The sequence below is a fragment of the Chelon labrosus genome, assembly GCF_963514085.1.
Source record: "Chelon labrosus genome assembly, chromosome: 7".
NCBI classification, from domain to species: Eukaryota; Metazoa; Chordata; class Actinopteri; order Mugiliformes; family Mugilidae; genus Chelon; species Chelon labrosus.
In genome coordinates this window covers 30,132,999-30,160,050 of record NC_140343.1, presented here as the reverse complement: position 1 = coordinate 30,160,050, position 27,052 = coordinate 30,132,999, and the positions used below count along the sequence as shown (strand labels likewise).

Genomic DNA, 27,052 nt, shown 5'->3' with positions numbered 1-27,052 from the left:
CTAACCAGAATAAAGGGCTTCAATTTGCTAGGGATCATAAAGATTGGACTCTGGAGCAATGGAAGAAGGTAATGTGGTCTGATGAGTCCAGATTTACCCTGTTCCAGAGTGATGGGTGCATCGGGGTAAGAAGAGCAGCAGATGAAGTGATGCACCCATCATGCCTAGCGCCTACTGTACAAGCCTTTGGGGGCAGTGTTATGATTTGGGGTTGCTGCAGTTGGTCAGGTCTAGGTTCAGCAACATTATGTGCCCAAAGAATGAGGTCAGCTGACTACCTGAATATACTGAATGACCAAGTGCACAGGTCAGAATGACCTGAAACACCTGAATGGAATGTGCCGCAATATATGTGTGTATTTATCCACAGAAATATATATGCATATATGCATTTAGACAGATAGAGAAAGGGACTGTGTTGCAAGAGTCACTATTTACTATTTCTCTCTTGTAAAACATGCATTTTTGGAATGAATAGTGTCTGCCATGTTTGTTGCATACACAAAATGTTTTAGTTGGAACATCATCACAATGCAGTTAATATTTTATGCTCTTTAATATTTACATTTATCATAAATTACAACAACCAGTTGCATTACTTGGACACATTTTTGTTCACATCCTGCCATTCAGGTCACTAATGACAAATTATGTCATTCTCTTATTCACATTATTTCTAAAATATCAAAGCATAGCTACACCAAAATAATACTACTGTTGCTGAGGTCCACGTAATTTCTTAAAAAAAGGCATATGCATGGCTGTTTGTCACATGTTTGTCATGCATAAACTGTAAAATTATCTTCATACTGTCTATGTATATGCCTGGCGTCATAGATCTCGCGATGTTTTGAGACTTTCGCGTAGCGCTGTTACCCCATTGGTCCTCCAGTCAGTGAACACCCGGAGAGACTTTGCATGGGAAACCACCAGTGGACGTAGGATCCTGTCTAGATTTTTCCCCCGTTTATGGCATTGAGTTATGACGAAGCACCTTCTTCAAACAGATCATTGTCTTTGTTAACTGAAGGGCTGAATTCGCAGCATCAGAAATTAATTTGAGTACAAATCGGTGCAAGCCAGCCGGTGTAACAGTCAGTCAGCGTGTGCGGGAATGGCAGCTCCCCGGCCGATAAAAGGCATCCTGAAAAACAAGAACAGTGGTACAAACGTCAAATCGCTGCCGGACGAGGCATCGGTAGAGAATAATGAACAAGCCCCTGGACTCTCGGAAGATGACCAACAGTAAGTGTTGTCCCCCGTTGTGATGAGGCTGGTAGCCATGTAGCGTTAGCTAAAGACAGCTAAACACTTGTTAGCCTTTCTAACGTTACCCCTGCTGTCAGGTCTTTGGCTGTAAATGTCAGCCAGCAGTGAGCTGCACATTTCAGAAGTTTCTGGGCGTTTCTCCCGAGTATCAGATGGTTTCTCCTGCCCGATAAACTCTTGATGGCATGTGTAACCGAGAGCTAACATTTACTCCTTGGAGCCGTTTGTCGGGTTAGCTTGCTAGCCATTACTGACAGAGTCAGTACAGGTAATTACGTGATTGTAGCAGTTAACACACGATAACATTAAAGATGAATAAATTAAATAAATAATTAGAATGACAGGGACAACCCCCAGCTAACTATTATCATAACAGCGAAATAACTTAAGATATTGACTGAGGTTATGCTAACTTTCCCCTGATTGTCACGTCCACTTGAGGTAATGTTGACTTATTTGTTTGACTCGTCTCAATATGGTTGTCAGATTATTTCAAAGCTCAAACTTTGAACACTCGATTTGTTTTAACATGTATCAGGGCTACATTAAACCCTCTGTACATTAAATAAAAATGAACATTAGCGTACATTGTAAGTACATTGCTTAGCACATTATATGATGCATTAGGGTGATCAATATCTTGGCCATGTACAATATAAGTTAAACTTACAACATATATTTGGCCTCATTGAGTGTCACTCTTTCATATGTAAGTGGTCATATGTACATTCAATTGCAAGTTCATTAGCTACACAAGTGAAAATGAATGCATTCTAATATAACAGTCCTGCACCAAATCTTAGCTTTACAAATGTTTTTGGATTCAGCATTGTTATCACATAATATATGCAATTTTCAACATATCTGAAATGTACAGTATATGGAAACTGAATGTATTCAGTCTTTCACATAAAAGCGGGCCAGTGTATGTTATTAAAAGCCTCTAACAGACACTGAGACTGAGATCACTACATACCAGTGGGCAAATAAGCAGACCTGGATTTTCTTCTTTTTATTTCTCTGGCAACAATCACTTCATGTTTCATCTGACACTGACAATTGTGTTACAGTCTTGCACTGTAATTGGGGTATCAGTCTAACTGTTCTCATCTGATAATCACATTTCTGCCTCTTACTTTCAAATTCAATCATGTCTGCTGTTGCATATACATGTCTGTCATTATTACCTCTATTTTCTTATGCATCTAATGTGCCCTTCAGTCTACTCACCTTTTTGATTTTGTGTCACTGGACGTCTTACATTGTTTGGCCTAAACGCCATCCTGATGCTAAAATGTGAAGTCAAGTGTTCAATGGCACTGTGGTGCGATTAGGTCAAGAGCATTGCAGGGGAAATAAATTGTAGTAGGCCAACAGTCTTGCAATTTAGGGACGTGACTAGGGTCTCTAATGAGATGCTGGAATGCAGATTGTGAACTTTGGCTCTGGGATTGCTAAATCAGCTGTTCTGTGTACTTGGTCACAGGGGACACATTTACGAGAGTTAGAGGTTTGTTTCTCTCTCACTGGCAGTGACTCTGTGGCAGCAAGATATATAGCCCTAAGTCACCTGTGCCTCTTCACTGCTCCTGCTATTATTACCAACATAGTCAGATTAATAACTTGTGTTGGATTTCAAGTTAATCATACAATAGACTATGTTAAGGAGATTTACAGATATGGTGAGGTTATGGTGAGATATGTTGAGGTTTGTGGAATTATACAAAAAAAAGTGATACAAGTTGGATATTTTTTGCAATGTATGTCATCTGAGAACGTTACTGAAATATTTTAGAAACTGCCTAAAATACTTGACACAAAAAGAGTGCAGGTCGGTGTAGGAAGTTGTCTCAAGGTTAAGGCATCGGCCATCCAAATCCCACTTGGGCTGAAATCTTTCGCAGCACCCTTCAGCAAGAGTATGCTGCTGCGAAGAACATCTACCAAGTTGCTTAACAGAAAGACATAATTACCATGTTTCCAACCAACGACTTTATGCTGGCATGATTCAGTCAAATAAATAAATACACAATCAAATGAGACCTTTCAGGCTCTACATGAACTGTCTGTTTATCAGCCATGGGTATAAATTAACATCACACACCTTAAAAACGCTCCTAAAACGTTGATGTTAGCTGGAGATTCAGGCTTTTGGATTGCATTTTAATCCCCTAAACAGTGGTCTAACACAAATTTAAAATAAACACAACAATTTAAATTGGCATGCATGTTTTTAATGTATGTCTACTTAATGTATGTCTACTTCCGGGTTGCTGCTCGTGCGGTCGACCGGTGGTCAGCTGAGCAGTTTTTTCTCTTGTTTTTATTGTTCTTACTTGTTTTTTTTCATCCTACATGGGTCTTACACCCTCCCTGTCTTGGACAAGTGTATGTCTGCCTGCCTTAACTTTTCCACCGCTAACTTACCACAGAGGAGCGACTTTTATCCTGTGTCCCGATACGCACCCGGGGCGCACTCAACCCTTAGCCTTTAGCCTAGCGCACTTAGCAGTTAGCTTTTTGTTCTACTGCACGGCAACAACCGGACGTCCTACACTTTGTTCTTTTCTTTCTCTTGGATAATTCTCTGCATGGATATCCGCGGACTAATCTGGATGGCGATATGCTTGCAGTGGCTGCTTTTCTGCGAGGTTTCCGCAAACAACGTATACACCAGAGACTTCCTTATACAGCTCGGACTACAGTCACAGCACACCATCATCACGGATAACTTTCCAGAGGAAATACTCCGTGTGAACTCATCCAACCTACGTGACTCCAACAACAGAAAGGTAACCAGAAGGGGAAGAAAGAAGGGTGGTGTTAAAGCCAGGTTCAAAAGGGAGACATGTAAACACCGAGCGCTCCCGTCCATCATTTTAGCCAATGTGCGCTCCCTCCGCAACAAGATCAACGAGCTGCAGGCCAGCGTCAGCCACCTGCATGAATATAGAACTGCTTCTATTCTTGCACTAACTGAATCGTGGTTAAATAATAACGACACTGATGACACGCTGCACATTGACGGCATTGCCCCACCACTCCGGCTGGATCAGGACAGCGAACGCACCGGGAAACAACATGGCGGTGGTGTGTGTCTGTATGTAAACAACAGCTGGTGCTCCACGATCGTGGAGAGAGAGAGACTATGCACCGCAGACATCGAGCTCCTGGCTGTTTCCCTGAGACCGTTCTACCTGCCCAGAGAATTCCCACAACTTTTTTTCATTCTGGTTTACATCCACCCCAGAGCCAACGCAGCTACAGTGACTGAGCATATCACCAGCACGTTCAATAAATAGAACAGATATCACCGGACTCTCCTAAGTTCATCCTGGGAGACTTCAACCACTGCTCTTCAGACAAGTCTCTCAAAGGTTTCCAGCAATATACACTATATTACCAAAAGTATTCGCTCACCCATTCAAATGATCAGAATCAGGTGTTCTAATCACTTGGCCTGGCCCCAGGTGTATAAATTCAAGCACTCAGGCATGCAGACTGTGAAACAAGACATTTGTGAAAGAATGGGCCGCTCTCAGGAGCTCAGTGAATTCCAGCGTGGAACTGTCATAGGATGCCACTTGTGCAACAAATCCAGTCGTGAAATTTCCTCGCTCCTAAATATTCCACAGTCAACTGTCAGCTCTATTATAACAAAATGGAAGCGTTTGGGAAAAACAGCAACTCAGCCACGAAGTGGTAGGCCACGTAAAGTGACGGAGAGGGGTCAGCGGATGCTGAAGCGCATAGTGCAAAGAGGTCGCCGACTTTCTGCACAGTCAATTGCTACAGAGCTACAAACTTCATGTGACCTTCAGATTAGCCCAAGTACAGTACGCAGAGAGCTTCATGGAATGGGTTTCCATGGCCGAGCAGCTGCAGCCAAGCCACACATCACCAAGTGCAATGCAAGGCGTCGGATGCAATGGTGTAAAGCACGCCGCCACTGGCCTCTAGAGCAGTGGAGACGCGTTCTCTGGAGTGATGAATCACGCTTTTCCATCTGGCAATCTGATGGACGAGTCTGGGTTTGGAGGTTGCCAGGAGAACGGTACATTTCAGATTGCATTGTGCCAACTGTGAAATTTGGTGGAGGAGGAATTATGGTATGGGGTTGTTTTTCAGGAGCTGGGCTTGGCCCCTTAGTTCCAGTGAAAGGAACATTGAATGCTTCAGGATACCAAAACATTTTGGACAATTCCATGCTCCCAACCTTGTGGGAACAGTTTGGAGCGGGCCCCTTCCTCTTCCAACATGACTGTGCACCAGTGCACAAAGCAAGGTCCATAAAGACGTGGATGACAGAGTCTGGTGTGGATGAACTTGACTGGCCTGCACAGAGTCCTGACCTGAACCCGATAGAACACCTTTGGGATGAATTAGAGCGGAGACTGAGAGCCAGGCCTTCTCGACCAACATCAGTGTGTGACCTCACCAATGCGCTTTTGGAAGAATGGTCAAAAATTCCTATAAACACTCTCCTCAACCTTGTGGACAGTCTTCCCAGAAGAGTTGAAGCTGTAATAGCTGCAAAAGGTGGACCGACATCATATTGAATTCTATGAGTTAGGAATGGGATGGCACTTCAGTTCATAGAATGAGTAAAGGCAGGTGAGCGAATACTTTTGGTAATATAGTGTATAACATGCACCATGCATCAGGGGAAGACTTTGGACAAATGTTATGGTTCTGTGCCAGATGCATACAGAGCTCTCCCACTCCCCCCTCTCGGGTCTGCTGATCCCTACACCATCCTGCTTGGTCTAGCATATACACCAGTCATCAGGAGGTTGAAGAAGATTGTCAAGAACATCAAACAATGGACAGTGGAAAGTTTTCAAACTCTACAGGGATGCTTTGAAACTACAGACTGGGACAGCCTTCTCTCCCCCTCCAACAACGACATCAACGAGCAAGTAGACACTGTCTCATCATACATCTCCTTTTGTGTCGACAACATCATCCCATCAAAAACAGTCACCATCTACCCCAACAACAAACCCTGGCTCACCAAAGAGCTCAACAAAAAGAAGAGGGTTTTCTTCACGGGCTCTGAACTGGAAAAGAAAGAGGTCAACAAGGAGGTCAAGCGGGCCATTAAGACTGCCAAGCTGAAGTACAAGAACAAAGTGGAGCAGAAATTCATCGGAGGGAATCTACGCTCAGCTTGGCAGGGCCTCAAGACCATGGCCTCCGCTAACACTGCTGCTACCATCCCCAGAACCATCCAGGTGGAAGGCTGCAGCCCCACATCCCTCCCTGACGACTTCAACTCCTTCTCCACCAGATTCGAAACAGACAACACCATCCAGCTTAAGAGTGTAACATCTACACTCAATCCTGGCGGCTTTGCATTCACCTTCAACTCACATGACGTGGGGAGAGCCCTCAGGGGAACCAGAGAGAACAGCTCACCTGGCTCAGACAACATCAGTGGCTGGGTCCTGAGGCACTGCGCTCAGCAGGACGTGTTCCAGACCCTGTTCCAGAGCTCCATGGACAGCAGCACCGTCCCTCATCTTTGGAAACACTCCACTGTCATCCCCATCCCCAAAAATGTAAATCAATAGCCCTGAATGACCTTCGACCCGTAGCTCTCACCTCCCTAGTGATGAAAGCCATGGAAAGGATCATAAAACACCACATCATCAGAGCAACGGACCCCCTGATTGAGCCATTCCAGTTTGCCGCGCAGGCAAAGGTGTTGATGATACAAAGACATTCATTCATCATGGACAGTATCCACAAACACCTGGAGCACCCTGACTCTTCAGCCAGGCTACTGTTTGCTGATTTCTCCTCGGCATTCAACACCCTGCAGCCCCACATCCTGGCCACAAAACTTTCCTCCCGCTTCCACCTAGACGACCAGTTAATTCTGTGGATCCTGGACTTTCTCACCAACAGGTCCCAGAGAGTACTGGTCAACAACACCTTCTCAGACCTCCGTTTCACCTCGACTGGCTCCCCCCAGGGCTGCGCGCTATCACCCCTGCTCTTCATCCTGTACACCGATGACTGCAGATCCACACAGCCCAACTGCCACCCGGTCAAGTACGCTGATGACACAGTTCTCCTGTCTCTGCTGTCGGGACCCTTACATCACCACGGACCAGCTCTTCAGGAGTTCATAGAGTGGTGCAACACCTCACGCCTGGAACTGAACGTCAGTAAAACCAAGGAGATGGTGGTGACTTATTCCAAGAAGCAGAGGGACCTGACTACAGCAGCCACCACCATCATCCATGGGAAGCCAGTGGAGCTGGTCGAGAAGTTCAGATATCTGGGCACCATCTTTGACAACCTGCTGAAATTCTCCTCCAACACCGAAGAGACTCTCAGAAGGTGCCAGCAACGCCTCCACCTCCTGAGGAAACTCAGCTCCTTTGGAGTCAGCAAAGACATTCTACGGACTTTTTATTACAGTTTTATTGAGAGCATCATCACCTTCTCAATAACCTGTTGGTTCTACTCCATCAGCCTCCACAACAGAAACCGATTGCAGAGCACTGTTTCGGTCTGCTCTAAGAGCATTGGCCTGCCTGTAAGAACTCTTACACATATTCATGACCAACAGACACTCAACTTGGCAGTAAAAATTACCAAAGACCCCTCACACGTCCTCCACTCAGCATTCCAGTGGCTCCCCTCTGGACGACGGCTCTGCTGCCCTTCCTGCACCTTAAAATGTCTGTACTTCCATGTTAAGCTGCTCACTTGTGCCTTAAATTGCCCCCCGGGGACAAATAAAGTTATCTGAATCTGAATCTGAATGATATATCATGCACTGTGCCTCATGATTGCCCTATGCCAACAGCTCTAGGTGTTATAAACGATCCTCTCTGAGCTGCAGGATTGACAAATTAGGCCATAGTGTGATGGTAGTTATTAGTGAATCCCTTTCCCTACAGTGAATCAAGCTTTTTCTGTGTTGTTACAAAAATAGTTTCTCTTTGAGTGACGAGGAAGCGAAGGGGGAAAGTTTTCTGGAAGAATCCTGTGTTCAACCAAGCACCAACTCCACAGAGGAGAGCCATGGCTGTCCATGCTTTACCATGCTGCTGCTATCAACTGAGTTTAAAGCAAATACACTATTAGTCTGTGTTCATAAGAACATGTGACATTAATATACTGTTAATAACAATTCCTCATGACTGTTATATATTATTATCTCCACAAAGCCTTCTAATGACCTACATTTTGGAGGATGTTCTAATAAACAAAACTACAGTATAATCTGAGACCATTTATATCACAGCCTATCAGTGGAAATCCAGTGGTTACCAATTCAGAAACCGTTAAGATTAAAGTGAACTAGTTTTAAAATTCTCAATCATTTTCAGGATGCTCCAAAGTCAGGGTGTGTGTACAACATGCTAAAGAACTTGCCTGGATTTAATTATTCAGGCAGCCTGCATAGCAAGGAATTTACCCTACTCACCATTTTATTCACAATAGAATACATATCCGAAAGCTTCCATTGTTTCATGCAGCGGAGGTCACACTGAGCTTGTCTATAGCCCAAATATTGCATTGCCTTCCCAGCCCATTCTGCGGTTTCTTGAGGATATCATAAACTAGTTCTGCACCACCCAGCATTCATTTATTTGACCACCTGTCTGTGTTTAAACAATTCAACTTCCCAGCATAGATTTCCATTAAGAAATTGGCCTCTCAAGACGCAACACCATAGTTTCTAGAGGTAAAAGTAGATGACTGAAAAGACATAATACTTAGGAAAAAAAGACCTAAAGAAAGAAATGGAGCTCTTCCTTCACTCGTTTGAGAACAAACCTTTCTGTCATTCCTTTAATCACTGAACCCATTATTATTTAGTTAACAGAGGTATGAGCCTCGCACCCAGTCATATATAATTCATGGATGCTTCCATGAAACTCAATCTCTTCTGCACTGTCTTGAAAGCCTCATCCTGACAGTAGGGTAGACAGTTTGACTGGCAGGCAGTGAATCTCTGATGCTGAATACTGTGGATTGAAAAATACCACCTCGACCGCTTAGACATTTTACCCTCCTCTGTACTAGTGGTTGAATGACTTCCGATTTTACCAGTGATGGGCCTACTAGGTGCATTCTCCTACTAGGCCTTCAATGACCTCAGTGACCTTCAACCTTATTCAAAACACCTCTTAATAGATTGTTATGATGCCACTGCTGTAGAAACTATCAACAACATACGGATACGCAATAAAACAAGACGTTTTGTCATGCCATTACTAAAGCACGAACTACACAATTCACAAAGTCTCACTCACTGCAGTGGGCACTAAAGTTGACCCAATAAAATGGCAAAAATATACATAACAGATGTAAACATAATTCATTTTACAAACCAGAACATAAGAAACGAGGTAGAGTTCTCCTCGGTTGGCTTGTGAAGCTCGCAACACATATTCTGGCATCCATTGCACATTATCCTCGTAATATGCAATACATCCGTGCAATAATTTGTGCGAATGTGCAATAATTTCATGTGATGTGCAATAACAGTGACTTCTTATTATGTGTGAATGATGTTGTTAGTGTTTATTGTATTGTACATATTTTTTATTCTAGTTTTTTACATTTCCTTTTATATATTTTTATTCCAATACTTCTACGGCACCTAAGGTGGACCCCAGGTCACCTTAATTTCGTTGTACCTGTACAATGACAATAAAGACATTCTATTCTATTCTACTGGGGTACAACAGCTGTTGACCATTTTTTATAGCATCACACACAAAGGAAGCTACAGAGACTGTTCTGCAAGGTAATTGAAGCTTGGACATGGGCAACTATCCCTCGCAGTCCTCGCAAACACCATAAACACTTTCAGTCTGACACTTCTAATATGCAGGTCTAACTCTGAACTCTACCATAACTTCCATCTCTGGCATGGTGCATTAACTGACATCAAGGACGAAAAAACAAGCTCTACAACCATAGCAACAATGTCGACTAATAGAACAAAATACAACTAAACATAAACACACCAGATTATCATTACTGTGCTCTGCAGATATGTGTAGCCTATATAAATCGTCACCGTTAGTAGCGTTTAATAGTGCTTCACAGCGTGTCGTAAGATAGGATAATGTAGCTGGCATAAAATAAATGCAATATACACTCACCGGCCACTTTATTAGGTACACCTGTCCAACTGCTCGTTAACTTAAATTTCTAATCAGCCAATCACATGGCAGCAACTCAATGCATTTAGGCATGTAGACATGGTCAAGACGATCTGCTGCAGTTCAAACCGAGCATCAGAATGGGGAAGAAAGGTGATTTAAGTGACTTTGAACGTGGCATGGTTGTTGGTGCCAGACGGGCTGGTCTGAGTATTTCAGAAACTGCTGATCTACTGGGATTTTTACGCACAACCATCTCTAGGGTTTACAGAGAATGGTCCGAAAAAGAGAAAATATCCAGCGAGCGGCAGTTCTGTGGGCGCAAATTCCTTGTTGATGCCAGAGGTCAGAGGAGAATGGCCAGACTGGTTCGAGCTGATAGAAAGGCAACAGTAACTCAAATAACCACTCGTTACAACCGAGGTATGCAGAAGAGCATCTCTGAACGCACAACACGTCGAACCTTGAGGCGGATGGGCTACAGCACAGCAGAAGACCACACCGGGTGCCACTCCTGTCAGCTAAGAACAGGAAACTGAGGCTACAATTCGCACAGGCTCACCAAAATTGGACAATAGAAGATTGGAAAAACGTTGCCTGGTCTGATGAGTCTCGATTTCTGCTGCGACATTCGGATGGTAGGGTCAGAATTTGGCGTCAACAACATGAAAGCATGGATCCATCCTGCCTTGTATCAACGGTTCAGGCTGGTGGTGGTGGTGTAATGGTGCGGGGGATATTTTCTTGGCACACTTTGGGCCCATTAGTACCAATTGAGCATCGTGTCAACGCCACAGCCTACCTGAGTATTGTTACTGACCATGTCCATCCCTTCATGATCAAAGTGTACCCATCTTCTGATGGCTACTTCCAGCAGGATAACGCGCCATGTCATAAAGCGCGAATCATCTCAGACTGGTTTCTTGAACATGACAATGAGTTCACTGTACTCAAATGGCCTCCACAGTCACCAGATCTCAATCCAATAGAGCACCTTTGGGATGTGGTGGAACGGGAGATTCGCATCATGGATGTGCAGCCGACAAATCTGCAGCAACTGCGTGATGCTATCATGTCAATATGGACCAAACTCTCTGAGGAATGTTTCCAGTACCTTGTTGAATCTATGCCACGAAGGATTAAAGCAGTTCTGAAGGCAAAAGGGGGTCCAACCCGGTACTAGCAAGGTGTACCTAATAAAGTGGCTGGTGAGTGTATCTCCGAAGCCTTCTCTGTGTACAGCAGCTAATGGTCTTATAACTTGACAATGAAATTCACTGTCAAGTTGCTGATGTGTAGCATCCTTCTCTCTCTTACCACAGGGCATTTGGTGAAGCTGGTAATTGACTGCAGTTCCTCTGCTAGCGTTATCGGATGTCTTTTCAGATGAGTGTGCATTGCACGTTGTATTTCAGGACTGACTTACATATTTTGCGTGTCACAGTAGAATGCGCTTCGTCTTTAATGAAGGTTTTTGACATGCTTGATGAACCGCTCCTAGTTCGCTGCAATGACTGACTGGGCTCCTCACCTGTCTTCTCTGAGGCATACGTATTGTTATTGTCATGTCATCGCCAACTCGTCTGAGCTGCTCTTGTGTTAAGTGCATATCAAAAATTGAAGGAATAAGGCAGAATATCTCAAATTGGTTTAGAGAGTTTTTCTAAGAAAAGTAATTCTGCATTTATTATTTTCCACACTTGTCAAATGAGCCACAAAAGGTTAAATCACCTTCTAAGAGTTCTAAGAAATTGTCGGATTACTGGGCAAGGACATTTATAGATGGGATCTAGTGGGACCTGGGAAAAATACATAGTCAGTGACAAGACAATACTGTTTGAATTGAGCCATGAATTCAGTGTCAAAGATCAGGCATAACATTATGACCACTAACAGGTGAAGTGAATAACATTGACCGTCTTGTGACAGTACAATGTTCTGCTGGGAAACTTTTAGACCAGACATTTGTGTAAATGTTACTTAAGCTTAATTTACAGTTGAGTGTGTTGCCCCGGGGTAGGGGGTTAAGGCGTTGAAAGCATTACCTGTGCGTTGTTGTGTCTGTGTTGTTTAGTTCTATTGGTGTGGACTTAGCAAAAATATTACTCTGTTTTATTGTTCTGCAATGTATACAGTTGTAAGTCTGTTTTGTTTCACACCACAAATTAACCAGACCAACGTTCACTCAGTCCAGTTTTGAAGTTTGATGTTTGGTTTAACTCCAGCTCTGATGAGTTACACCAGAGTTTACAGGCAGTGTATCAAAGTACACTGAATAAAGAATTAGAATTCCCTGTACCAATCTATTTTATACTTATCAGATTCAAGATGAATGGCGTGCTCGATTCCTTTTGAGTCTGGTTTGGGTGCTCTTTGGTCCAAGGTAGGACATCTAAGAGGCAGTGTAGAGAAGGAATTCTCTGATAGCCGAGGCATTCCTTAATTAAAATGTCTTTATTACAAAAATGATGTAATTTATTACAACACTGATTGTCAGCACCTGTGTGTCCGCTTCTACCTGTGTGTCTTTGCCCTTATAAGATCAGTTTTCTATCTGCTTCACTATGCCCTGAAGAAGGCCCCATGCCGCTACGCGTGGGCATTTTAAAGTTGTCCAGTTAGGACATGTCATTTTTGTAATAAAGACATTTTAATTAAGGAGTGCCTCGGCTATCAGAGAATTCCTTCTCTACACTGCCTCTTCTATTTTATACTTATTTAGGTCCTTTGAGTTGATTTTTAGATTTGATGAAATGCATGTGAATCAGCCAAGTTACACTAGGAGTTGGAAGAAACACATGTAAAGCCCTGTGACTGGTACTACGTGTAGCTTGATACATTAAGAGATAGTGGAGGCAGTACATTTTGACTAACAAGAGCCTAGTGTAGGTGGGTTCAGTGTATAGAGAAGAGCACAGGGTTGGACCTTTCATCACTGCCTTCTGACTATGCTACCTGATAGCACAGCTCAGTATGTCAGCTCTCAGTGATGACTCACTCCATTTAATGAGTTTTCCTGAAGCATTATGTCGCCAGCTGTTGACCACCCTCTATTGATATTCATCATCACGTAAGAGGGAGAGTTCTATATTTAGTGTGCACTAGTAGTTGGTCTTGTTTTTTTTTCCTTGCAGACACAGGTGCAGCATCATTGTGTTTTTTTGTGTAACAAACTGACCTGAATGAACAAGTGAACAGGAGAGTTGATATAAGGGCAACTGCAGAACAGGGGTTTCTGTTGTTTTGAACTTCAGAAGACACGTGAAGCACCACATACTTTTTGACGCTAAACTTTGTAATGCACACGCTCTCTCAAAATAACTCGGAGCAGATTTTGGCCTCTATGGACGTCTATACAGTTGTTCTAAAGATCTTGACACACCGCTTGTCTCCAAAAATCCACATTATTTTTGTCCATCTCTCTGTAAATTTTGATTAATTAATATTTCCATGAATATGCACTCTTTGTGGACACAGTCCCAACAGACAAGGAAGTAATTTTATAGAAGGTCTCAGTATATTGGTCAAGGGCATTTTATCAGTCAACATTGGCCTGTTTACACAGTAGTTTCTTGAACCGCAAGGCCACCTTATTGCTAATAAAAAGACCAGCAGGCCATTATTTTGTCATTTTGCATCTAATGCGTACTAGTCTCACCCATGACCTTCTTAAACTTGATTATTGCAAAATTTATTTCCATTGTGGCATTTGCTAATCCTCACTTTCTCAAACACATCCTGTTGTTTGGTGTGTCTCTGTGAACTGATGCTTTTATAGTTGAGCAATATGCCTATTGGAACACAATTTTTTAAATTGATCAATTCAGTTTGTATAGCTGTTTTGTGAAGTCTAAAAGGACCAGTTGTGTTTTATGGAAAGACGTAGGGGAGTCCTGCAGGGTTATAGCTGCAGGCGGTGGATTTAGCATCCCTCTCTTGTCTCCCACCTTCTTCCTGTGTCCCATGATACCAGACTTTTTGTTCTGTGAATAAGGTCAGGGATGATGCACAGCACCTTGGAAGAAGAGATTTGGGGAAGTAGAGTTGGTCTAACCCAGTGGTTCCCAAAGTGCGGTCATTGCAGGGGGGGGCGCAGGGCGCGGATGTAATTAGAGGGTGACAATCACGGTATTCCGGCGGGAGTCCCGCGGTACGGGAGTCAATTTCACTGTTGGTAACGTGATAGGGATGGGATAGAGCAAATAAACAACGGGAGCAGGCTGGAGCCGGAGATTAAATAAAAAAATGACGCTGCAATGCGGTGAGTGCGCCCAACTTTAGACAACAACATAGGGAGCAGGACGGGATTTGGGAGTCTTTCTCTCGGGATTTTGCAGGAAAGGATTTTTTTTTGGGGGGGTGGGGGGATCACATGATCGGGATATGACGGGAGTATTTTTGTGGGCTCGGGATGGGATGGGAGCGACAGTGGCACCCGTGTCACCCTAGATGGAATGAATGAATCAATAAAGGACACCGCTAACAAACCTGTTACACTGAACATAAATACACATATCCCGATCACGTGACTGCCCCCACCCCCCCCAAAAAATAAAATAAAAGTTGGGCTCACTCACCACATTGCAGCGTCATTTTTTAATTTAATCTCCGGCTCCGTCCCGCTGCTGCCCGCTCCCGCTGATTGTTTGCTCTATCCCGTCCCTATCACATTACCAACAGTGAAATTGACTCCCGGGAATACCGTGACCTGCGGGACTCCCGAAAAATTGTCACCCTGCACCCCCCCTGCAATGGCGCACCCCACTTTGGGAACCACTGCTCTAGATGGAATGAATGAATAAAGGACACTGCTAGCGATGAGATGGACAAGTTTTTGACGGGCTCCCACGCAAATGCAAACCTCTTACACATAATACAACATAATTACACAAAAAGACAAACTGATGCGGATGACACTGTGTTCCCAAAATAATGCGGTCTGAGTGACAACTGGGGCGCGTTCAGTCCTAGATTGAAGCTGGTCATTCTTCTCCCTGGAGGGAAACAGTGGGCTGTGGGGTTGGGTTTGTAGCTGATGTGCAGTGGTCTACATTGTGTTACTGTCCATTTAACCCTCATTTTCTTCTTCTGCTTTTATTTTGATCCCTTTACAGGAAGAAATCCCAAAAATGGGATGAGATGAACATTCTGGCCACATACCATCCAGCTGACAAAGATTATGGCCTAATGAAGATTGATGAACCCAGCACACCATTCAACAGGTTAATAGCCTCAAAGCATGCCGATTATTTCTTTTAGTAATGTCCTGTTCATGAGTTTATACAGAGCTAGGCTAACTGCTGATTTAGTGACAGTGCTGAATCTTTGTAGTTTCTCATCAATTATGCCTCTTGAGTTACAATGATATGTGTTAGTGTCTCAGCAGATTTTTTATCTAGTGTGTCTGGGTGCTTCTTCACCCTGGTCACAGTTACTTTTTCACTCTTCATCGACCTCTTTCCTTCTCATCCCTGCTCTCATTCCTCTCAGCCTCATATTGTCAACTTGTCAGTATGGCTATTTGCTACGCTTTGTGTCTGTGCTTATTTTCCTATCCAATATCCTCTCCAATGCCTAATTTCTTAGTTTCTTCTTCTCTCTTTCAGAATGGTTGGGGATGACGATGATGATGGGGCGCTGAGTGACTTGGATGACCAAAGTGGGCTTGCAGCGGATGACCTGGCATCAAAGTAAGAATTAAACCTGAATGTTGGGAGACAAATACAAACCTAGGATAGATTTAGAGAGTGGAAGCAAGTATTGAAAGGAAGGATAAGTACAAAATATAAGATGTTGTTTAACCCATTCAGACCGGATCACGCATCTGTGCGTGTTTACCTTTAAGACCGGATCACGCATCTATGCGTAGTTACCATTAAGACCGGCAAACGCGTCATTTTGAGCGTTGTCGTCTTTTTCGAGGCACATGGCCAATTATATGCACTGTGATTGGCTGAAATATTCTTGGGGTGAGTGACAGAGATGCTTAGGGATTTTTTTTAAACTCATGTGACTAATAAAATGCTTTGTGATTGGTCGAAATAAGCCTACACGTGGAGTATGTTTTGGTCGAAATTTTTAAACACCATGCTAGCGATCCGTCATGGCTGACTCAAGTGAAGGAAGTGATATTGACGAAGTAATTGGAAAAAATAGATCTTTACTGATTTTCAAAATTTTAAAAATGTTTGGTGTTTATTGATTTTTTAAAAAAATGCATTTGAAGATTATGCCCTAGCAAGTCAGTCAAGTTGAAAGCCAAAGAAGTAAGCTGTCAAATGCTTTTTATCTCATGTTTTTATCTGCTACAGAGCCTGAGAAATTAAGGTTTTAGTAAGCGTTGACATATTTTGAAAAACCTCAGGTTTTGAGAGGGGCTTTACAGAAGAGTATTTAGGCCTGAATGGGTTAAAGTGCACTGATTTGCAAATCATTTAAATGACTTATTTAATTGAAAACGGTACACACACAATAGCAAGGAAACCAGCCTGAATTTCCCCTGCCTACGAAGTTCAGAATTACTTGGCCAATCGAATTGTTTGCTCAGACTTAATGTGGTGATTGCAACACTGTTGTTGTTGTTGTTGTTGTTGTTATTACATTGGCTTGCTCAACACATGCTCTGTGAATTAGTTTTTACAGTTTTCACAATCAGCAACAACATACTCCTTGCATAAATGCAAAATAACACTACATAATAATCAAATTAAAACCTTTATTTGTCACTGGCTCTTGACATAACCACCAAAGTTTTATACATGTTAGGGACTAACACAATGCACAGCTCTAAGTCATGTTCTTGCACAAACTAAATCTGCTTTTTTTGCACTGCCTAATATTGCACAAATCACTACGTCACCGTCTCGTAAAACTATAAAACTATATCGTTTTATAGTTTTAGCAATTATTTATTTGTAAACTTTTCCATCCACCACAGTGTACATACAGAATGTCTTTATATTTCTATTTCTCTATATATTTTGCAGAGTGTTGTTATTTTTTGTATATATTTTTCAAATTTGTTATTGTATTTTGAAATTTTCCTGTCGAATTTGTTATTGTTTTTTGTATATATTTTGGCCAAATTCCGCGCTACTGTGACATGGAAATTTCCCATACGTGGGATCAATAAACATGTCTTATGTCACGTTGAAGATACTTTACATGGTGCTAAGTTTGTTTTGAATACTGAAATAAATATATTTTTACAAATAGTGTTTTGGCATGAACAAATCTAGATAATATTTTTTGTTCAGATGTTCATTTGGGGGCTGAACTAAGGTTTGATTAATTGATTATATAGTCATTATTAGACTAGCAGAAGTAACTGTAGGGTGTGAATAATGTCTTTTATTGTCACCTTCAGTCTGAAAAGTCTGTCTGGGTTAAGAAGTACTTTACGTCTATCTTGGCAGTAATAGGAGCTTGAGAAGTGTATTTGCTGTGGGCTATCGTGCTTACATAAGTGCAGTGATGTAGGGATTGGATGAGCGATGAGTGTTTTGACTCGCTACAGAGAGAATCGTGATTAGCTCCAGGCTTGCAAGTTAATTAGCCGCTTGAGTTTGCTTCCACAATGAGTGCCTTCCATTGTTGTACACTAAACCCTCCAGGCAGTAAAGCAGCTGCTCTTTTCCTCTGTTCTCTTGTTCCTTTATCTTTCTCTCTCCTCTTATCCATCACGTACCCTTCTTAAATTTATTTCCTTCGTCTTTAATTCACAAATTCTCGTATTCTCTAGGGAAAATGTCTTCTCTGTGGCTGAATCAGGCCAGTTGGTTGGAGAGCAGTAATACAGTAAATGGGAGCTTCCCTAGGGCAGTTCCACACGTTCACTACCATCCACTCAGCCATAAACCATCATTCATTTTGTCTTTTGAGTTTTGAGTGTGAGAGATGGGGATACTAAGTCTTGTTAGTTTTGTCTCATGCTTGAGTAGTCACACATACTCACATCTCTACTCTTTTCAGTCTGCCAACCCTCTCCTCCACCTTATCTAATTCCCTCCCTCTGTGTTTGTATCTCCAGTTAATACTTTGCAGAAGTGTTTTCTTTGTCCGTTTAGTATTGATGATTTTCTGTTTGATTAGCTACTAATTTGAAGGCCATATATACAATGATTAAGTGATTTATATATGTATACTATAACTCACCCATACACTAGTATCTGGTCCAACATTGAGAAAAATGCAACGCAAATTTTGTGTCCAATGCAATGCTTTCTTAAACCCCCCCTGCAACTCTGATACGCTATCAGCCAGGCATGTCCCAGAATCGATATCAGTTTGATACTCATAAAATGGTACAACTTCCTTTTCCTGGCTGTCAATAAGAGTCTTTTCCACGAAAAGAAGTGTTGCTGATGTGTCAGATATAAAATAGTTGAACACCTTAAACCAGGGATGCCCACACTTTTTTAATTTCATTTTTTGAAACCAGCTGTTGGTAAATCAACAAAGTCTGTTATGGCCTCTGAAGCAACAGAGAGATGTTTTCTAGAGTAATAGTCAGGGTTTCCAATGTTCTGAATGTACTTGAAAGTATTGTGTTTTACTTAAAAAAACATAGTTTACAGAAGGTCTACCTACCTATAGGGTACCTGAATTTCTGAAATGTAGGCTACTATATTTCTAAATATGCTATTGCTACACTTAATGGCAAAATTGCACTGGTCTGTTGGACTTGGTTGAACAAAAATAAACAATATTTTGTTGCTTAAGCTTATGTATTCAGTCATTATTCAATGGTATACTAAAAATCCATATGAAAAAAATTACTTCTCACTGTTCTCAGGTCAAATATTTATATGCGATTAAAATGTGATTAATTTCGATTAATTAATTACAAAGCCTCTAATTAATTAGATTAATTTTTTTTTTATCGAGTCCCGGCCCTAATATATACATGTATGTATATATACATGTGTGTATGTATATATACATGTGTGTATGTATATATACATGTGTGTGTGTATATATACATGTATGTATGTATATATATGTATATGTGTGTGTGTGTGTATATGTATATATACAGTGTTGTGTAAAAAACATTTTATTCTAACGCGTTACTATGTAACACGTTACCATACTCTAATTACTTTTTTCGTGTAACTTGTAACGTAACGCGTTAGTTTCGTTAAGCGTTAAGTAATCAGTACCTTCATTATTTTTTTAAAAAAGCAATCCGTTGCTTTAAGAAATCCTCCGGATAAGGAAAGAAAAATTCCGACTGCAGCCTGCTTTTTGTCAGACAGTATTGTGCCACCTGCGGATGTGTCAGCGGAGGAGCAGCGCTGTGATGATGCGTCTGTGCCCTGCTGACCTACGTTACCTGTGTGTGTGTGTGTGTGTGTGTGAGTGTTTTCGAACCACCGGCAAGATGGCAGAGAGGACAGCTTTTGAATCGTGGAAGTAAATGGTAAATGGTATTGCTTTTATATAGCGCTTTTCTACCTATTGGTACTCAAAGCGCTTTACAGTCATAGACACATCTACCCATTCGCTCACACAAGCACACACACATTCACACACCAGTGCCACGCACTGGAAGCAACTGGGGGTTCAGTGTCTTGCTCAAGGACACTTCGGCATGTGGCACATTCCAGGGATCTAACCGCTAACCCTCTGGTTCGTGGACAACCCACTCTACCTACTGAGCCACAGTCGCCCCGAAATACGCACATTATTTTCAATTCGCCAGCAAAAAGGACAAGAACAACGGTAAAATGCACACACTGCGTTGGTGAAAAGCTTCTGTCGACCGCAAAAAATTCCACTTCCAATTTAAAAAAAAAAACAAAAAAAAAACATCTTGTATCCAAGCACCACTCTATCACCCTGGTATTGTTATCCTGCAGAGTTAATTTGGTTGGCTGAATGACGTTATTTATTGTCAGGACTTCTCGGTGCATTTAAAGGAGGCTGTGTGTCCGTGTCAGTTAAGTTGCAGCATGTGCGAGGCGCTGCAAACGGCTTTTAATTTTTGGTAAGGCATGAGTACTCTAACGCGTTACTTTTATTCATAGGTAATGCTGTAACGTAACAGATTACTTTTAATTGATGGTGACGTTGTAACCTAATTAACTACTTTCCAAAGTAACTATACCCAACACTGTGTGTGTGTGTGTGTATATATATATATATATATTAATTGTTGCTTTGTTTTTATTTTTATCACGAAAAATTGGTGCACTGCACCTTTAGAAAAATAGAGCTGTCTCTTTAAGAAAGACTGTAGTCTTGAGTTGTTGTTGAATTTGTGCGTGGCTGTGCATGTGTGCCGCTGAACTGAGGGCATGTAGCAAATATGTAGCGATCTACCCGCACTACCTTCGCAATCTACCGGTCTATCGCGATCGACGTAATGGTCACCCCTGATTTAAACGTTCCCCATATCCTGGAGATGTTCCGTCCTGCAAAACGAGTCCAGCACAACAGCATATAATGTTAGCAGTATGATGCTACCGTCTCTTGTAAAGCAGTGGGTTCTGGGATTATTTAGGTCAGAATATGAACTCTCCACTGCTCACTTGCAGACACTTCTTGGACAGAGGGAAAAATGGTCGTGGGATTACTTAATAATTATAATAAAACATGTTACGCTTTCTATCTGCTTCTATCTTGTTAAGGCTGGTGGCAGCAGAGGGCTCAGAGCCTCGCTTCATGAAAGAAGAAGAGGAAGAGGAGAGCAGCGAGGAGGAGGAAGAGGAGCTGACTCCTGAAGAACAAGGTACATTTCTCCTCTTAATTGGTCACATCCACAAGGAATATTACACCTTGATTTAATGTTTTTGGATGAATGGTATAATGCCACTGATGATATTTTTCTGTCAATAATTTGTCATTCTTGTTAAATTGAACCAGACAACCATTATTTCAACAGCAAAGTGAGAGAGGTTTATGTATTTATCCATGGTAATGGGGATTGTTGCTCATTTTGGCAACTGCATCCAACAGTCCACCTGTTTATTTATAGCCTTCATCTTAACACAACGTGTCCTCTGCAGCTGTGAGGGTGACTGAATCCACGGTGACGCTACACAGTCTGAGAAAGGACTCAAGTTTACTTTGTGCTTTTGACCTTTTGCTGACTTGCCTTAAACACACTGTTCTCTCACATTGCCCTTCTGTGTACACTCTCTGAACACACATCTAATGCACGCAAACACAGACTAAATGTCTCTAGTACAACCATTTTTGAGATGAGTGATGCCTGAAACCCACAAAGACCAGACGATTAGAATCAGAAGATCACAATTGTCATTGCATGTGACACATACTGTATAACAAAATTACAATGACTCTCCTTAGAATAAGACTACACATATTTACATTTAAATTACACTCCCACCCTCCTTCCCCCAACCCAAATATAAATTCCACATACCCTTACACTCCCTGCCTCACCCACCCACACACCCACCCACCCACTCACTCACTCACTCACTCACTCACTCACTCACTCACTCACTCACTCATTACAAGTATAAAGTGCAATTCAGTCTAAAGGGACATTAAAGTTGATGATGCAGAGGGGATACAGAGTTCAGTGCAATGATGGCCGTTGGATAAAAACTGTTTTTGAGTCTGGCTGTGTGTGTCTTAAGTGACCTATACCAGAATGTAGCACAATGTTACAGACCCTGCTATGGCATCTGGACTGGCAAATGTCCTCCAGAGGTGGCAGGAGAAGACCAGTGATGCAGTATGTTGACCCCAGAAATTTTATACTTGGCATCCTCTCCGTGTCCACTCCCTCTATTTCCATTGGCCACTGCATTTTTGTGACTAGCTTGTTATTATGGTGTTGAAACCTGAGCTATAATCTACAAAAAGCAACCTGACATATGACCCCATCTCCTCTGGGTGTTTTAGTGCAGCATAGAGGGCTGTGTTAATGGCATCCTCAGCAGATCTGTGGATGTGCTCTGTATGCAAACTAGTGTGGGTCGAATGAGGGAGTGGAGAGATGATATATGGTGACCTAGGATCAGTTTTTCAAAGCACTTGGAGACTGCAGATGTTAGAGCAACTGGCCTGTAGTCATTGAGGAAGGTAATGTTCGTCTGCTTGGGCACCAGGATGATAGTGGTGGTTTTCAGGCAGGCTGGCACAGTGGTCTGTGCTAGGGAAAGGTTAAAAATGTAAGTAAGGGTAAGTGGCTGGTCAGCAGATTCTGGTTGGAGAGACATTCTTTCATCCAGACCTCTCTTGAATTCGGACAAAGAAGTGGTTAAGATCCTCTGCCAGCGTGTTATGTGTTATGTGTTAGCTGCTGTCGATGGATCCCGGCTGTTCCTGAAGTTTAATAAATGCTGAATTCCCTGCCACATGCGTGCTGTATCCCTGGAGATGGCGTTTTACTCAGGCAACAATAAGAGCTTAACTGCATGCGTTTTTAAATTACATATTAAATATATTATGTCTGACTGTTATACCAGATTATATGGATTGAGGTGGAACAGTCTGCCTTTGACTTATTTTCTTCAAATGATAAAATATACAGTAATCTTGTTTATGAGTATGTAAGTAAATTCAGTTCTGTTTTTCAAGACTTATCACCATAAGTAATGTAATTTAGAAATGATGATAGTATATACTTTTAACAGCTCTTTTTTAATACGTGTTGTGTTGTAGTATGCACACTTTGCATAATTGAGAGGCTGATTCAACCTCAAATTCAGATTTTACTGTTTACTCTGCCTCTCTGCATGTCAGGGATGTGTGCACAATAAATGCTAGAGTTGTCTGAGTCATGTCACTCATACTTGCAGACACAAACACGGACCAGCATATCCTACCACATATGGTAAAACCTGGCTCAGGAAACACAAACGTGATTAATCCTTCAGTGCTTTGTGTAACTTTGTCAAACCAAATCCTAGAGGTCAGCTTTCTCTTGTTGTCTCATGCTGTAGCAACCATGGAGCAGCACACACTCATGTGCAACGTTTCCATGGACCATGATTGCATGCAAGTTCACGTAATTTCACATGTCACTCTACCCGTAGCCAAAAAGAAGCATTTTCAGATGATGAGGAAGATGCACTATAATGAGGGCTTGAACATCAAGCTGGCCCGTCAGCTCATTGCCAGCGAGCAAGAAGATGATGAAGATGCAGATGAAGAGATGAGGGACGACACAGAGGAGCTGAGGGAGGACACGGAGACGGAGGAGATCAGTGTTGACCCACCACAGGAAGGTAACAACAGTGAGAGGATGTGTTTCTGTGCACATCTGTATGAATTATTTAGACAAGCTCTAGGTGTTCATATTTTTAGCGAAATGGTAAGAAATAATGGTTCTTCCACCATCAGCATGCATGTCAGTTAAGTTTGTTTGTGCCGTCCCCATGGTTAATTTCTCCACAGCTGTGCATCAGAATGAGGCCATAGTGTTTTAACTGACTGCTGTTGTAACATATTGAACACATTGCATTATAATGAGAAACAGGACTTTATTTACCTTTTTTTTAAATTTATGAATCAGACCTGCATTATGCATGTCTAGTATGTCAAGAATTGCAAGATTTAGCCTGGCATCTGTAAGGTAATAAGTTATTGGCAACATATTGAGACTGTCTCTTTAAAGACGTGAAAAATCACCGGATGTTAAAACCTTCTAACACAGCGGCCTAATAGTGGTCAAGATTATGTACTCTGTTTTCGTCACACAGACAAGAAACATTTTTCCACATCTGTCTGATTTCATGCATTTCTTTGTCTCCTCTCCAGCTGATTCTCTGGACTCGTAGGTGAGGCCTGTCTCCCACCATCAGCCCCATGTGTCAGCCCAAGATTCAGACAGACAATGACACTGAGCTCTGTGTTTTAGCACTGGGCCATACAGCTAACACCGCTTCACCACCCACATTACAACTTTCAACAGCCAAAAACTTCCCAGTCAACTGTCTGTCTCTGCTATTCCCTAGAACTGTGCAATGTAACCTTCAAATGCAATGGTTTTCAGCTCCAAGAATCCATACAACACACAAGTAAAGACTGTTCCCTCCTCCTCCCCCTCTCGTTGCCAAGAATTTCCTCTTCCCAACTGCTCTGGACAGGCGTTGCACTGAAAAATCGATAATTCTCTGACCCTGAAAGGAGGATCAAGGCCTTTTTTTTTAAAGAAAACAAACAAACAAAAAAAAAAAAACGTTGGATGACCAGGACTCCCATCTGGCCACTGCATAGTTCCCCAGGCGGCCACAGAGCTGGCAGGGGAAACCCGAAGGCCTCAAATAAAAGGCACACGCAACATGAAGATGACACTTTTGCTGAGTGCACTTCCATGACTTTTATTTTTATTTTGCTTTGTGACCCGCCTGTCTGTCACCTTTTCTTTTCCCCTTAACTACTTACTTATTTTTTAACCACACTCACATCTTCATGAGCTATTAATGCTGTTCCACGAAAAGATGGTTACTTCAAATGACATAATAATATGGCATCATGGTATTAGTCTAAAGTTATATTATTAAAAACAAAAAGTTTGCATTATGACCGACGATATTTACTGCTAATAAATATTTATATGCTGCAGTGCAGTGGTTCTCAAACTGGGGAGGGTGAGACTGTGGAGGGGATACAGTACATAACCAGCAGAGATAACTGGATGGAATGAGGTTCAACAGACCTTAGTTGCATGAATAGTCATGTGCAGGTAAACCAGTAAGTAACATTAATATGGCTAATTATGTGAACCCCAAACCTTTTGTCTGTTTCAATAAAATTGATTACTTTTGGTTGTAATTGATCAAAATGAAATATGTCATTGTTTAGGTGGGAATGACAGAAAGTTTGGGAACCACTGCCTCACCATGATGCTTGTCAACTAAACAAAATCAATGATATTATACTGGCGCTTGGATTTATTGGAATTTCTTATCTACTCTCTCTCTCTGTGCAAACAAGACCACCATGTCAAACCTCATTTTAATTTGAAGGTATACCTCATAGAGTCATAAATTGTCGATTGAGAGGCACTTTTTCAGTAAATATCTTTTTTTTTCTCCCAGATTATTTTATGAAATATGATTGCAGGACTGGCTGGTTATCCATTTATAAATGTTATATTGGGCACTTCAGATGTTTCAGTTCTTTAAGATAAGTAGGAGGAACAGTATTGACACCACGCTGCTGACCTATAGGACGTGCTACTGATGAACTGGACATTGTCTTGTATGGAAAAAGATCTGTTACCAGTTTCAGCTTTAGGCACTGTGCTCTGATGTAGATCTGAGAAGAAGCTAGCGCTCACTGTGCTCTTGCTTAGATAATGTGTCTATTTGACCGCTCATCACGTCTGAGCTTCGCCAGACAGAAATTCTAAATTATCTGGAGGAAGGTACAATCGTGTAGCTTGTGTTTCAGTTCCTCACACTTTAATGTTGTATGATGCAGCTTGGGAACATCATGGAAAGATATGTTATTGATGCTACTGATTTTAATTAAAGAAGAAGTTGGAGATGGTGTTTAAACCACTAAGGCTTTTGAGGATTTTTGTAATATTTGGGATTCCTACAGGTGTTAAGAAGATCCTAGTCTTAAAAACTTGTCGGGTCAACTGAGGAAAGAAAGACACTCATCCTGGTGCCTGCGCATTGCTTGCGAGCTGCTGGACTCTTGACTGTGTACTGTATGATTTCACTTGACAGAAGAATTAAATGATGAGCATGCAGCAACAATGAGTATGTCTTGTGTTGTGATCTCTTAATTTTCTTCTGACCATTTAATTCCTCATTGTGATCTAAAGTGTTAAGCCTTGCAGTACAAATTGACTGATAGTATGACTTCTGCCAATGTCCCGTCATAGTTTTCTTCCCTTGGTGTTGAATATTTGGTGGCATTTCCTCTCCATGATTTGAAAGAAACAAATAAAATTTGTAGTGAGCAGACAAAGCATCCAGTCATTTAGTTGTCACAAGGCTGTTTCTGAGAAACAGGAATGTTTCTGTGTCGAAGATGTCCATTTATCTTGATCACTGAATTTATAAACGCACAGAAAAGACAACTGAAAGATGATCGGTTTATTTTCAGACTAAAGACAAAAGGACAAGTTTATTCAAAACGTGACTGACATGATCACCCTGTAGGTGGTTATAATCTGTCAAATGTGCCTCTTGTGTATTTATGTACATGTGTGTAAAATGAGCAGGCTATGCTCCATGTTGCTGTTTGTGTGCCGTTTTATTGCTTCGCGTCTCGCTTTTTGTTTCACACCATCTCTGTTGGGTTTGTTTAAGTATGGTAGACTGTTAAGTAGCCCAACTGACTCTGCACTGTGTGTGTCACAAAAATGACGTGGTCTCACATCCATGTTTTTTTTTTCACAGTTTGCATGTTCTTATTCGTCAGATTGTGTGTTGTGTCTCCTTTCATTAAACTGATGTTGTTAGAAACCAGTGTTTGGTTTCGTGTGTCTTTAGATAAATGATGCAGAAAACCGAGAGGGTGTGTGTCTGATTAAAGCCTCAAACTACACAGCTTCTTTTTTTTTTTCACACATACAGCTGATGTTTTTTTGTTTTTTTTTCATAAACGATGTTGAGCTTTATTTCTAATATGTGTTTATCAGCTGCCAAACAGCAAAGAAAATGTATATATCTGATCTATGAATGAGTCAACTTTACAAACATTAAAGTAAC

General features: G+C 41.7%; 1 protein-coding gene across 1 annotated transcript; it reads left to right on the top strand.

Annotated features, from left to right (window-relative positions):
• Positions 1-280: 280 nt before the first annotated feature.
• Positions 281-26,888, top strand: ppp1r2 (protein phosphatase 1, regulatory (inhibitor) subunit 2). The gene is made up of 6 exons (XM_084548472.1): positions 281-1,245; positions 15,518-15,625; positions 16,010-16,093; positions 21,035-21,135; positions 23,417-23,608; positions 24,141-26,888. Exons 1-6 carry the CDS (start codon positions 1,115-1,117, stop codon positions 24,158-24,160), a joined length of 636 nt encoding a protein of 211 aa, XP_084404598.1. The 5' UTR covers positions 281-1,114; the 3' UTR covers positions 24,161-26,888.
• The last annotated feature ends 164 nt before the right edge of the window (positions 26,889-27,052 follow it).

Bases quoted from the DNA above. Each gene is read 5' to 3' on its own strand.
- ppp1r2 (XM_084548472.1), top strand. From the start codon at position 1,115: ATGGCAGCTCCCCGGCCGATAAAAGGCATCCTGAAAAACAAGAACAGT. The intron at 21,136-23,416 runs GTACATTTCTCC...CTCTACCCGTAG, and splicing joins GCTGACTCCTGAAGAACAAG to CCAAAAAGAAGCATTTTCAG. The intron at 23,609-24,140 runs GTAACAACAGTG...TCTCCTCTCCAG, and splicing joins TGTTGACCCACCACAGGAAG to CTGATTCTCTGGACTCGTAG.